The 13,462-nt window shown below is 36.5% G+C and overlaps 1 protein-coding gene and 1 long non-coding RNA gene across 14 annotated transcripts in view; one reads left to right on the top strand and one right to left on the bottom strand.

Annotated features, from left to right (window-relative positions):
• LOC126176969 (longitudinals lacking protein-like) overlaps positions 1-13,462 on the top strand; it is a 316,573-nt gene that overhangs the window by 148,880 nt on the left and 154,231 nt on the right. For 2 of the 13 annotated variants that reach the window (XM_049924176.1, XM_049924175.1), the window contains one exon: positions 1,451-3,182. The exons of 10 other annotated variants lie outside the window; for them this stretch is intronic. In XM_049924176.1, the coding sequence (XP_049780133.1) occupies positions 1,451-2,151 (701 nt within the window). In that variant the 3' untranslated portion in view covers positions 2,152-3,182. Of the gene's footprint in view, positions 1-1,450; positions 3,183-13,462 lie in introns of those variants that run through there. One more of the 13 variants, XM_049924179.1, reaches the window with a different exon arrangement.
• Positions 2,653-13,462, bottom strand: part of LOC126176972 (uncharacterized) — a 41,549-nt gene continuing 30,739 nt past the window's right edge. Inside the window, exon 3 of the long non-coding RNA XR_007535724.1 lies at positions 2,653-3,606. This is a non-coding gene — a long non-coding RNA (uncharacterized LOC126176972). The remainder of the gene's footprint in view (positions 3,607-13,462) is intronic.

Below are 13,462 nucleotides of genomic sequence, written 5' to 3'. Positions count from 1 at the left end.
AAGGGTGAAGATCTGCAATGATAGACAAGATAAAAGAAAATTCTTGAATGGTGCTGCGCGTGATCCAGCAAGAGACATACCAAGACTGCTTCTGGGAGTGAAAACAGCATTGGAAGTGGTGTATCACTTGTGGAGGAGAGTATTTTGAAGGAGACCATAAACTATAAGTAAAAGGTAAGCATAGATAAATTTTGTGGACAAAGTTCTGTAATTTTTTGAACAGACCTCATATTACACATTTGAGGTGAGCTAATGTTTCATCTGAGTTAATCAAATACCTGTGTCAAGCCTGCAGGCATGTGATTAGCACACTCATGTATGATTTTAAAGTTGAATGCTGCACAATACCATCAAATTAACTAAACATGTCCGTTTTGTAAGACTAGCAGGGTGCTTAGTAACAGATTAAATGTGTTGTTATTCTGATCTTGCTAAGTGCTAGATGATTACTGACACACAAACTGTTTGAAATATAGAAACAATTTTAGAGATGCTTTTGGGCTATGTTGTCATGAGTACATGAAAGCTTATTATTCTCTTGCAAGTTTCTAAGTGCTCTTTGTCATGATACCTGTCTATATCTTCTCTGTTACATTTTCTGAAGATATTATCAGATGAAGTTTAATGACCCAATTCAGCTGACCTATTTCTTGGTCCGGAAATCTCTATAAGTCCTGTCTATAATGAGAACATAGTATTTTAGTGCCTGGGAATAGAGTACAGCAGGAAACTAACATGTAGTTAAAATACCATTGTACTGAGAGTAAGCAGCAACATATGAATCAGTTTCTTTTGGTATTTGAATATCTTTTTACCATTTTCAGTAACTAATGAGCATTATTTTCAAAAAGTGTTCTGTAAACATAGTCTTACAAGTGGAATAATGATATGACAAAGCATTGATTGGATTTTAAAGGTGAAGAATATGAAAGTGGGCTTTGTGTGCATACAAAAGTAATCACCATTATTGTTACTGGATATGTGTATCCTTTTAAATATTCTGAATCACAAACTTCACAGACATTTCATTATGACATTGAAATTCCATGTGATACCGTACAGCTTTTCCCAACATTAAGGTTGGTTTCAAAACCACATTGTTTTACTAAGCATGGTTCTATTGGAAGTGGTATCCCTCTTGCCTTATTACAACCTTTGAAAATAATTAACCAGCCAATTACAGTAGGACCTACTGTTTAATGCTGTCTCTCAACCATTGTACAGCTTGGCATTTTCACATTAATAATAGTGACATAAAAATATCCTATTACCAACTGAGAACTGAAACTCGAACTTTAGGATTTTCTCTTGGCTACTGAATATTTCTAGTAGCCTAGTATTAAAAAATAAGTTGATGTAAAAGTTTGTTCAGTATTTACATGTTACCCACATATACTCAAACACATAACAGCAGGAGATGTTCATTTACTATAATGGTTTCTTTTTTCAGGTTACAATATACTTCAAAATACTTTAGAAGAAAGTGGGAAAACACCTGTACCTCCATCTCCAGTACTTGTACTTTGCAAAGGAGAACCATACTTCAGTGCTGAACATTTCATTAATGGTGAAAATAAGATGTACAGCTCTATCCATGACGAACGTGAATTGTTGGTAAGAAATGTGTGCAGCACTCAGTACTTGGACTGGAATACTGATCTTGGGAGTGACAGCCAACAGGTGCACTCTTTCCATTTAGTTGAAACTTCTCTTCACAGTGAACCTGATAGCAACTATCATAATGTCTCCAAACAACTGTATAATTATTCTGCTTGTAAGAGTGGTGATCAAATAACTAGTAAAAAAGTATCACTTCTAAGAAAAAGTACCACCTCTAAAAATCCATCCAGAAGTTCTTCAAAGCATCACTCCCAAGGAAGACAAAATGTACAAGGTAACAGTCACTGCCAGAAGAAGAAAAAAAGAGTACGTAACACACAGCCTAATGATGCATCTCACACGCAACATAAAAAGAAATCAGCTACAGTTTTTCACAAATTTGATTATGTGCATAGTACGTGTACTTCATTAAATGCTAAAGTTCCTTGTATACAATGCCAGCAATATTTCTGCAATAATAACCAACTTATGAAACACTTATTATCATGTAAACAGTCAACACAGCAAGGAAAAAAACACAAAAAAATATAGAATTGTAACTCCCAGTACATTTAAGTAAAATTGGCTTTTGTGATGTGTGCTGTACAAACATGCATTACTTCCTCAAATTTGCATTTTACTAATTTAGTTCAGCTGGTGAATCACTATATAAAAGTATAATTATATGTTTATGCACCATTACTATTAACGGTTTAGTAATCTATACCACTTGACTCCACATTAAATTTGTACACATGCATTTTTGTTGTCATTGTTTACAATTTTATTTCTCCTTTAACATAATAAGTGCTTGATTATTTCACCACATCATCACTGATAAACCTAATCACACTATTAACTGTACTGATAGCTTTTTTTCCCTTCCCCTGTATTTAATTTTTGGTTATCAAAAATTCAAGTCCTTTCTTCTTCTTCTCTCTCTCTCTCTTTTTTTTTTTTTTTTTTTAAAAAAAGCTTTTTTTCCCTTCCCCTGTATTTAATTTTTGGTTATCAAAAATTCAAGTCCTTTCTTCTTCTCTCTCTCTCTCTCTCTCTCTTTTTTTTTTTTTTTAAAAAAAAGAAGGGTGAAAAAATTGTAAAATAAGTTCCAAGATTCTGCAATGTAGCAGAAAGAAATTTTAAGTATTACTACATCATTAGTCAATTGTTCAACACAATCCATTATTTGTGGATATAACAATAGTACAAAGAATCACCACTATATATTTAATTTTGAAAGAGCATTGAACTGTAATCATACTTGAATACAAATATGAATAACAGTTGTAATAAAATTTTATAGCAGTTCGTGCACCAAACAATATTCTGTACAACATAACTGATAATGTATATATCAGATAGAATCATGAAACTTTGATTTGTTTTCTAGTGGTCAGTGTAGTAGGAACTGTAATCAGAAGGAAATAAAAATGTGTAGAATTATTTCTGCTTTGTGATTTTACCCTATATGCATTTTCAGGAAATAAGTGAGTAGCAATTAAATTTACAACGTGATTGTAAACGGCCTTTTTTGAACAAGATACATGGCAATATACTCAAATGATATGTTCTTGAGAATTTTCTTCATCAGTGAAAAAGTGCATGTAAAGTAAGCCAACATAATAGTTTATGAACACTGTGATAAAACTGCCCAGTGATAAATATAATTATGTATGGTAAACAACTAAATGTAAGTAATATATAAATGTTATAATGATCAAGAAATTTAAATACAGCTTCAGGATAAATTACATGTACTGGAAAAAAGTCACTGTTAAATCTTTTTTTTTTTTAATTTCAGCTTACTGCTTATGAAATTCACTGTGTATTAGTCCTGACACAAATGACCTGTAACATGTCACTTCATTTCCTTAATGACTATATTTTCAGATTTTGGTATTCATTACAAAGCTGCACATTTTCATTGCCCTTTTTTCTGTGAAACTGAGCCCACCTATAACATGTTCTGGCATAAGATCTGTAGCAAGTAGAGCACATTTTCCCAATCTGAAATGGAAGAAGTTTAGTTTTCTCTTAACAAACTCTGGCTCAAGCAAACAAAAGATAATAACAATAATGTGAGTGTGTGAAAGGTAACTGAAATAAGTGATCTATGTGTGCATCTGAAACAAAAACATTAACATATTAAAAGAAAAATTAGTTCAAAGAGTGCAGCACAGTAACAACAGTCCCTTTCTTGATCACTCATTGGTTGATTTTTGTATTGCTCCATTCGTCTTTTTGTACGTAGTTACAAATTGATATTGGAAAATTCAATTTCTTGTGAAATTATGTGTGATGATCATGAATAGCATTAGTACTACAACATAAATAACTTTACATACATAAGACTGTGAGCAAATTTATACATCCAGATTATTCTTTTCTTTCTTTCTTTTTTTTTTAATGAAACAAAATTACATTAAATCATGACACTTTTCTTATGAATTAATAACAGTTACTCTTATTAATTTAAAAATAAACAGAGTAATATTTACAGTTTTTGTGGTATCTTCATGGCTATAGTTTACAGCTTTTGCATTTGTAGAAATGGTACAAATTTAAAGATAAGAAAATATCGACAATTTGTATGACATACACTAATACTGATTATGTTACTGACTGTAGTATTCTACAGGACCTCATCCAGATTTTAGAAACAAGCTAGCTTCTCTAGCTTACATATAGTTTAAGATTGTATGAATCATAAAATAAATAAACATATTATTCTAAGAATTCTGCCATTATCATGTGTAATTAGAATTTAGGGTCAAACAATGGTAACAACTCACAAAATAGTTTATGCCCTATTGCATCCTGCATTAGAAATCTTGTGAAGCTGAGAGAAATGAAAAAAAATGTGGTAGCCCTCACTTATGGCCGTCAACGTTTATTGAATGCAATTAACATCTGTAACAACAAATGACAATTTTCTGTTCATCCATGAACCAAACAGTAATAGTACTTGGGGGAAATTCATGTGAGCGAAAACAGTATTTAATATGAGATGGCTATAGATTAAGTACAATAAAGTTCAAACACTATTTAGTGATAAGCATGCATTAATAAAGTGCCATTTAGCTTAGCAGTAGTGGATACCACAGCTTCATAATTTTTGCCACTATGCACACAGTAAACAGTCATGGCAGTTAGAGTCCTCAAGTAAAGGCATGTTGCTGGCTATTCTAGGGTGTGCTTTGCTATTTAAGCCTTGGGTTAATATTTATTACAATTTTAATATGTTTTTATTAAATTGCTTATAAAATCTCTCTGATAAGATACACTACAATCTTTTAATATAGTAAAAGTACATTTTAACAAAAATAGATTAAGGTCAGATTATTAAGAGCTATTATTACAATTGACAATGCAATTAAGTATTCATTACTAATTAATATAATTTAAAAGATTATTATCATTATGCTATATGTAAACAATTGGGTGTGTACAAAAACAGCTATGTAGAACAGATACAATAAGTACAAGGAAAAAGATTTATGGGTAGAAAGTGTTCTACAGTTAGAGTTGATCATTTGAGAGAAGCATGTGTGTGCTCTCACACACACACACACACACACACACACACACACACAGAGAGAGAGAGAGAGAGAGAGAGAGAGAGAGAGAGAGAGAGAGAGAGAATGACTGTGTTATAATCAGGTGAAATCTTTTTGTTACTGTTGGTATGACAGTGGTAGAATTGTTTAGATTTATAGGTATGGATGATTTTTGCTGGAACAGAAGTCTGACAGGGCACATGTTCTCTCTCTCTCTCTCTCTCTCTCTCTCTCTCTGTGTGTGTGTGTGGCAGTCTTACTAGTCTTACTATACTAAAGAGTAGTCATTGTTGTGTATTGTACAGACAATCCCCCACCCCCCAGAGAGGACTGTATCAGTCCTATGATAGTTCCGTAGACGTATATTGCTGTTGCAATACAACAACCGTAGTGTCCCTATACTTCATGTATTAGATTTTTGCATTCTCTTGTCTTGTCTAATAAACATGTGACATGTCTGTTCCAACTCTCATAGTAGTTATAGGAACACACCAAGGTACACTGCAATGCCGACAAGTGTCAGTGGTGTGTTTCAGAGGGACAGCTGTATATCTATATCATTTTCTGATCTTTTCCTAGTCAAATTTTTGTTTTCAAAGGCCATTGTTCAGATCTTTACGGCGCTTCGTCTGATTCTTCAATTTTATATTGCCTATTTTTGCTGTATAGTTGTTGTCCCAAGTGCAGTGCAGTTGCACTCTGCAACTGTTTCATCTGTTGTTGCTGCAGTTGGTATGTGAGCAGTGCACACCGTGTACAGCAATAGGGTTAGGACGCCTCCTTGTGGGATACCTGCCTGTGGGGTGAAGGCTCAGAGGTTTCTGGGGATATACATGTACTTTACAAGTCCTCTTTGAGAGGTAGGTTTTTAGGAGCCTAATCTATTTTGTAGATAATCCCAATCAACTTAGTTTGAAGAGGAGTCCTTTATGCCATGGTTTGTCAAATGCACAGTCTATGTCCAGGAACACTGTGAACATGCCTCGCTCATTTTTGAAGCCCTGTGTGCCTTCATTAACCAGTTTCAAAAGCCATTTGTTCTCTGTATAGTTCTTGAACCTCTCAGTTATTATTCCCCTGGAAGTTTTCCCTAACACATTGAGTAGAGAGGTGGATCTGTATGAACATAGCTGTGTCTTTGGTTTGTCAGTTTTAGGTCCCTAGCCATACGATTAAATAAAACCATTTAAAAGTGCCTCACTTCTCCTGTGAGGGAAAGTATTCAAACAGATCTATGTCACAGTCACGTGCAACCGTCATATCATTCTGTTTAAGGCATTCATTGGCAATTCTCAACCACTAATATTTTTCAGGTTTAGCATTATCACTGGGAGCTGGATCCAGAGTCAAGATATTTCATCATTATTCTTCTACAGCCTTAGTTCTTTAACTCCATTTTTTTTCACCTCCCTGAGTACTGACCTCCACCTCTGTGATAGTGCCACAAAAACTTTCATCTCCTTTAAACCCAGCAGTAACTAATAATGCCTCCACTTTGATAGCTTTGATTCTTTCTACACCACCTCAGAATTGTTTTTGTTTATTCCTAATTGGTAGTCTGATGTCCTCTAGACACACATAGTTTCCTGCTCAGTCTCAGTCCACTTTCCCTTCCAACTTGTTGGTCCATCGGTCATATCAGTGTGAAAGACACACATATTCCAGGAGCCATTGAGGAAACAATGTGCAGCCAACTGCAGAATATGTTGCAAATTGGAGCAAATAATGCTTGTCTGAAATTATTCTTGGACAATTCTGCAACTGGCAAAGAAAGTTTAGAAGACCAGACTTGCTCACATAATTCCAATAAAGGTTACAATCTGCAGCATTATACCCAAAGCTGCTTGTGCATCTGAACTGGAGACTTCATAGACTCTTTAGTAAGGAACATAGGGGGCCACTACCCAGGTAGCCAACTCTCTCTCTCTCTCTCTCTCTCTCTCTCTCTCTCTCTTTGTGTGTGTGTGTGTGTGTGTGTGTGTTTGAGAGAGAGATCTGGAAATTGGCAACCCTTCAACTAGTCCAGGTGATGATTGTTGCAGAAGTCCCCCCAGACGAGACATAAAGTCAGAGTTGTCAAGTGCCAAAAAGTTCGTAAAAAAGTGCCAGAGTTTGAAGCCCTTCTGAAAAGCAGTGGAAGTTACATAATACTAGGTACAGACAAGTGGCTAAAACCCAAAATTGACAGGGGAGAGATTTTTGGGGTAAATTAAAGTGTATATTGAAAGGTGAGGCTAATGGAAAAAGGAAGTGGTATATCTACTGCATTAAATTCAAAGCCACTGAGATAGAAATTTAAGCCACATTGCGGATTGTTTGGACAAGAGAAAACCTCAACTTGTATGTATGATCCCCAGTCATACTGTAGTCATTGTAGGAGACTTAAATCATCCAACAATCAACAGGAATAGCTACAGCTTTTTAAATGGTTGGCATAACAAGGTATTCTGTGAAATAATACTAAATTTCTTCTCTAAAAATGACCTAGAACAGATAATTCAGAAACCCACTCATGATAAAAATGTATAAGATCTAATGGCTATAAACAGAACTGTCTGCCCTGAAACTGGTACCAGTGACTGTGAAGCAGTTGTAGCAACAATGATTACCAAAGTACAAAGGTAAGCTAAAACAAGTGGATAGATTTACTTGCACAGCAAAATAGGTAAAAAGACAGTAGTGTCATATCTAAAGGAGGCACTCAAGATATTCCTCTTGATCAGGAGCTTATAGAGGAACTGTGGCTCAAGTTCAGAAATATAGTTGAGCAAGTACTGCCATAGTAATCCAGCACAACAGTCTGTGATAATAGGGACTTTGTGTGGTATTCAGTATCACAGTGGAATTTCTGAAGGAAAACAATAGGTGAAAAAAAAGTGTATGGCTAAAGATATAAAAAATGCTAAGTTAAACACTTGTGACTGTAAAAGAGCAATGTAAGAAACCCTAAAAAGTCTGCTGCAATAGAATATTATTCAAAGATCTCTCACAAACCCCCAAAAATTATATTTCATTTGTGGGGGACAACAGTCATATAGAATGTTTTGAAAAAAATTTCCACCATTTGACTGTTAATTGTTCATTTGTTGTGTACAATGGATGTGTACAATAATTGTTCATTTATTGTACACAATAAATGAAAAACTAACATTCAGATAGTGGAAATTTCTTTCAAAAAAAGTAGGTCACATGTAAAGGCTGATACTGCCACTATACCCAAATTAAAATACTTTGTGATTGATTTTTCAGAGTGTCGAGTGGTAGGAGCCAGCAGCCAATCATAGTTCTTCCCTGAGTGCCACGTGCTCCCTGTGTTGCGTGTTTTGTAGATACATGCAGCGCCTCATGAAGTATGGCTGGCTGCACTGCCACACCCCTCCACTCCTCCTCTCCTCTGCGACTACAATCTATCAGTCACAAAGTAATTTCAATTGGTGTATAAAGTTAGTGTCCAGATACAAATGAAACACACACAAACTGAAACCAAGGATATCAAACCAAAAACAGGAATACTGAAATCTCTTTTCATATGTTCCTTTTGCAAAGGACAATCCAGGTGCACTGCCCCTGTTTAAGCCTCACACTACTGCAAAGATAAGTGATATAGGTAGTAGTGTCAGTGATGTTAAGAAACATATGAAACTGCTAAAAATAAACAAGTCTCTTAGCCACAAAAGAACCCCTACTGAATTATATAAAGAAATTGTGTCTGAGGTTGCCCTTCTTTTAACCATAATATACCCTCTCTCCATTGAACCAGTAATTGAAGAAAGCACAGATCACACTCATCTACAATAAGGGTAGCAGAAGTACTCCACCGAACTTCTGTTCAATATTGTTGGCATCCACTTGTTGTAGAAACTTAGAACATATTATGACCTCATATGTAATGAGGTATGTCTTACAGAAAGACTTCCTCTGGTGCAACCATCATATAGTTTGAAAACATTGGCTGTGTGAAACTCAACTGGCACTTTTCTTGCATGGCATCCTGAAAGCCATGGGTCAAGGCAGTCGGACACATCTGCAAGCCACCATACTGTGTGTGGTGGAAGCTATCCTGTACCACTATTTGCAGTCTTTTTTTCCTGTTCCAATCACAGATATAGAGATGGAAAAGTAACTGTCCATATGCCTCCGTATGAGCCCATATTTCTTGTATCTCTTCTTTGTGGTCTTTACACAAAATGTTTGTTAGCAGGCTGCAGTAGAATTGTCCTGCAGTCAGCTTCAGATGCCAGTTCTCTAAATTTTTTCGCTAGTGCTCTTCAGAAAAAACCCATGGCCCTCCAAGGATTCATAGTTGAGTTCCTGAAGGATCTCCGTAACACTTGCATGTTCTTCAAACCTGCCGGTAACAAATCTAGGGGCCCACCTCCAAATTTCTTTGATGTCTTCCTTTAATATGACCAGGTATGGTTTCCAAACCCACAAAGCAGTCCTCATGAACAGGCCACATTAATGACCTATATGTGATGTATTTTACAGATGAACCACACTTTCCTAAAATTCTCCCAATACAATGATATTGAGCATTTACCTTCTGTACCACAATCCTAACATGCTCATACCATTTCATATCGCTTTTCAGTGTTACACTCAGATATTTAAATGATGAGACTGTTTCAAACAGGACACTACTAATGCTGTGCCCAAATATTACAGGTTTGTTTTCCCTACTCATCTGCGTTAACTTACGTTTCTCTACATTTAGAGCCAGCTGCCACTCACCACACCACTTTGAATTTAGTCTAAGTCAACTTGTAACATCCTGTGGTCACTCATCTTTTACACTTTCAATACATCACAGCATCATCAGCAAACAAACTCAGATTGCTGCCCACCCTCTCTGCCAGATCATTTATGTATATAGACAATAATAATGATTCTATTACACTTCCCTGAGGCATTGCTGATGATACCCTTGTCTCTGATGAACAATCATGCCAAGGGCCACATACTGGGTTACATTTGCTTAATAAGTCTTTGAACCACTCACATATCTGAGAACCTGTTCCATATGCTGGTACCTGTGTTAACAGTCTGCAGTGGGGTAACCATGTCAAGTGATTGCCCCTCATGCATAGTTTGCAGTATATCATGTGAGAAAAGGGCAAACTGAGCTTCACATGAGTAATGCTTTCTAAAACCATACTAGTTCATGGACATAAAATTTTCAGTCTCTGGGAAATTTATTCTATCCAAATTCAGAACATGTTGTAGAATCCTACAGAAAATCAATGTTGAGGCTATTGGTCTGAAATTTTGTAGGTCTATTATTTTACCATTTTTATTTACAGGAGTCAGTTGCATTTTTTTTTTTTTTTTTCCACTCGCTTGGGACATTGTGCGAGAGATTTGTGGCAATTGCAAGCTAAGTAAGGGAGCAATGCCTTAGAGCACTCTTTGTAAAACCAAACTGGGATTTCATCTGGACCTGGTGACTTATTTGTTTTCAGTTCTTTCAGTTGTTTCTCTACACCAGGGATGCTTATTACTGTGTTGTCCATACAGGACTCTGCATGATAGTCAAATGATGGTATGTTTGTATGATTCTCCTGGTGAACGATTTCTTAAACACAGACTTTCAAACTTTGGCTTTCATTTTGGTACCTCCATCAGCCACACTAGACTGCTCAATGAGTGGCCAGATGGAATCCTTAGACCTGCTTAGAGATTTTATATAGGACCAGAATTTCCTCAGTTTCTCAGCCAGATCTTTTGCTAAGGTATGGTGGTGATAGTTGTATGCTCCACTCATAGATCTTTTCAAAGACACATGGATCTGTACTAAACTTTGCCTGTATTTCTTGATTTTTGAAAAACATTTGGCTCATTACCACAGAGAAGTTTATCAATGAAAGTATGATCTTATGAGGTATCAAGGGAAATTTGAAAAATGATTGAAAATTCCTTGATAACATGAACATGGTGTGTTATCTTGGATGGAGAGTTACTGACAGATTTAGAAGTGACTCCTGGTGTGCCTCAGGGAAGTGTGTTGGGCCCCTTACCATTCATGTTGTGTATTAATGACCTGGCAGATAATTTTAACAGTGACCACAGACATTTCACAAATGATTCAGTTATGCATAATGAAACATAATTATCTATAATGAAGTATTGGCTGGAAGAAAACTGCGCAAATATTGTCAGATCTTGAAAAGATTTCAAACTAATGCAAAGATTAGCAACTAGCTTTAAATGTTCAGAAATATAAAACTGCTCACTCCATGAAACAAAACAAAAATGTAGTGTCCTGTGACCACAATATCAGTGAGCCAAATTGGAATCACTAAACTCATACAAATACCTGATTATAATAGTTTGTATGGATATGAGCTGAAATGATCATACAGGCTTAGTCATACGTGAACCAAGTGACAGACTTTGGTTCAGTACGGGTGCTGATGAAGGTAACACAAGGATAAATGGGACCATATGCAGCAATCAGTTTTCTTACAGACTAAATACATAACATCAACAATATTCATCCATCATCTAAATTCTTTGTGTTGCATGCTATAGCTTATGTAGATGAAATTTCACCATAATCAGATTCCTAAAATTCCTTTGTTTTGATTCTCATATGACAGATGGCTTTTGGGAAATCTCGTGTCCTTGAAAACAAATTCTCTTACTCTGTGTAGAATATATGCTGCGATGATTATGTGTGCAAGTTAAAACTTTGCAGTGTAACTACATTTGAGCCCAAATCTCTGCCTTTCAAGGTCAGAAGACCACAGATGATGCCATCTTGCAAATACATTTATAGTTTTGTCCTTCCTTCCATTCTTTCAGACCAAGTAGATGCCCATCCACTGTATTAAGAGATGAGCACCTCCAAGAGAAAATAACCTCTTACAGGTATTGTAATCACTGGCTCCCATCAGATCACTGAAGCTAAGAGCTGTCGAGTGTGGCTAGCACTTGCATGGGTCACCCTCCGAGTCTGCCAAGTGCTCTTGGCAAGTGAGCTGCACTCAACCCTTGTGAGGCCAATTGAGGAGCTACTTGACTGAGAAGTAGCTGCTCCAATGACAAAAACTGGCAACAACTGGGAGAGCAAAGTACTGTCCACATGCCCCTCCATATCCACATCCAGTGACACTTCTCATCTCAGGATGACACAGCTATTGTTTGGCACTATTGGGCCCTCCAAGGCCTGTTTGGATGGAGTATGTATTGTAATATAGGACCACATGTGTACACTTGATGATTGCATGACACAAAGCTTTATACATCACCTGTGCCTGTCAGCCCTGACAGTGGACTGCTGATGATTGGAATCATGTTGCCTGGTCAGACGAGTCTCATTTCAAATTGTATTGAGTGAATGGACATGTACGAGTATGGAGCAACCTCGTGAATCCATGAACCTTGCATGTCAGCTGGGGACAGTTCACACTGGTGAAGACTCTGTAATGGAGTGGGGAATGTGCAATTGGGGTGATATAGACCCCTGATATTTTTAGATATGGCTCTGACAGGTGACACATACATAAGCGTACTGTCTAATCACCTCCATTCATTCATATCCATTGTGCATTCCAACAGACTTGGGTAATTCCAGCAGGACAATGCGACACCCCACACATCTGGATTTGCTACAGAGTGGCTTCAGGAACATTCTTCTGACTCAAAACACTTCTGATGGCTACCAAACTCCCCAGAAATGAACATTATTGAGCGTATGTGGGATGTATTTCAATATGCTGTTCAGAAGAGATCTCCACCTCCTCGTACTCTTATGGATTTACAGATGGCCGTGCAAGATTCATGATATCAGTTCCCACCAGCACTACTTCAGACATTAGTTGAGTCCATGCCATGTTGTGTTGTGGCACTTCTGCATTCTCTTGGGAGCCCTACATGATATTAGGTAGGTGTATCACTTTCTTTGACTCTTCAGTGTATTACTTGTAAACACTCAAATTACTGATATTATGGAGAAAAAATACTTTTCTCCCTGAACTATTGGCAATTCAATATCTTTAATTTCACTCACAGAATCTAAGTGAACATGAACTTCCTTCCCAGAAATATCACCCACTGTTATTAGTTTACCTCATTCATTCTAACAGTTTACTTCCTCATCTTCAGGTAATCACTCACAAGTAGTTATCAACCATGTGATGATTACTGTCTCCCCTATATGAGGGCCCATGTTCCATTTTTATGTTCTCTAGCCTGTGCCCTGTCCGAGAATGTGTGTTGTTTCATGACAACTGGTGTAAAAGTACACATCAGTTTTCACATTAGGATAGACATTATTTATACTGGTCATTAAATGTCTGAGTCTGGTT

The sequence above is a fragment of the Schistocerca cancellata genome, chromosome 3, assembly GCF_023864275.1.
Source record: "Schistocerca cancellata isolate TAMUIC-IGC-003103 chromosome 3, iqSchCanc2.1, whole genome shotgun sequence".
Lineage (NCBI taxonomy): Eukaryota > Metazoa > Arthropoda > Insecta > Orthoptera > Acrididae > Schistocerca > Schistocerca cancellata.
Note: the sequence above shows the minus strand (reverse complement) of the source record. Positions and strands in the feature narration are given on the sequence as shown.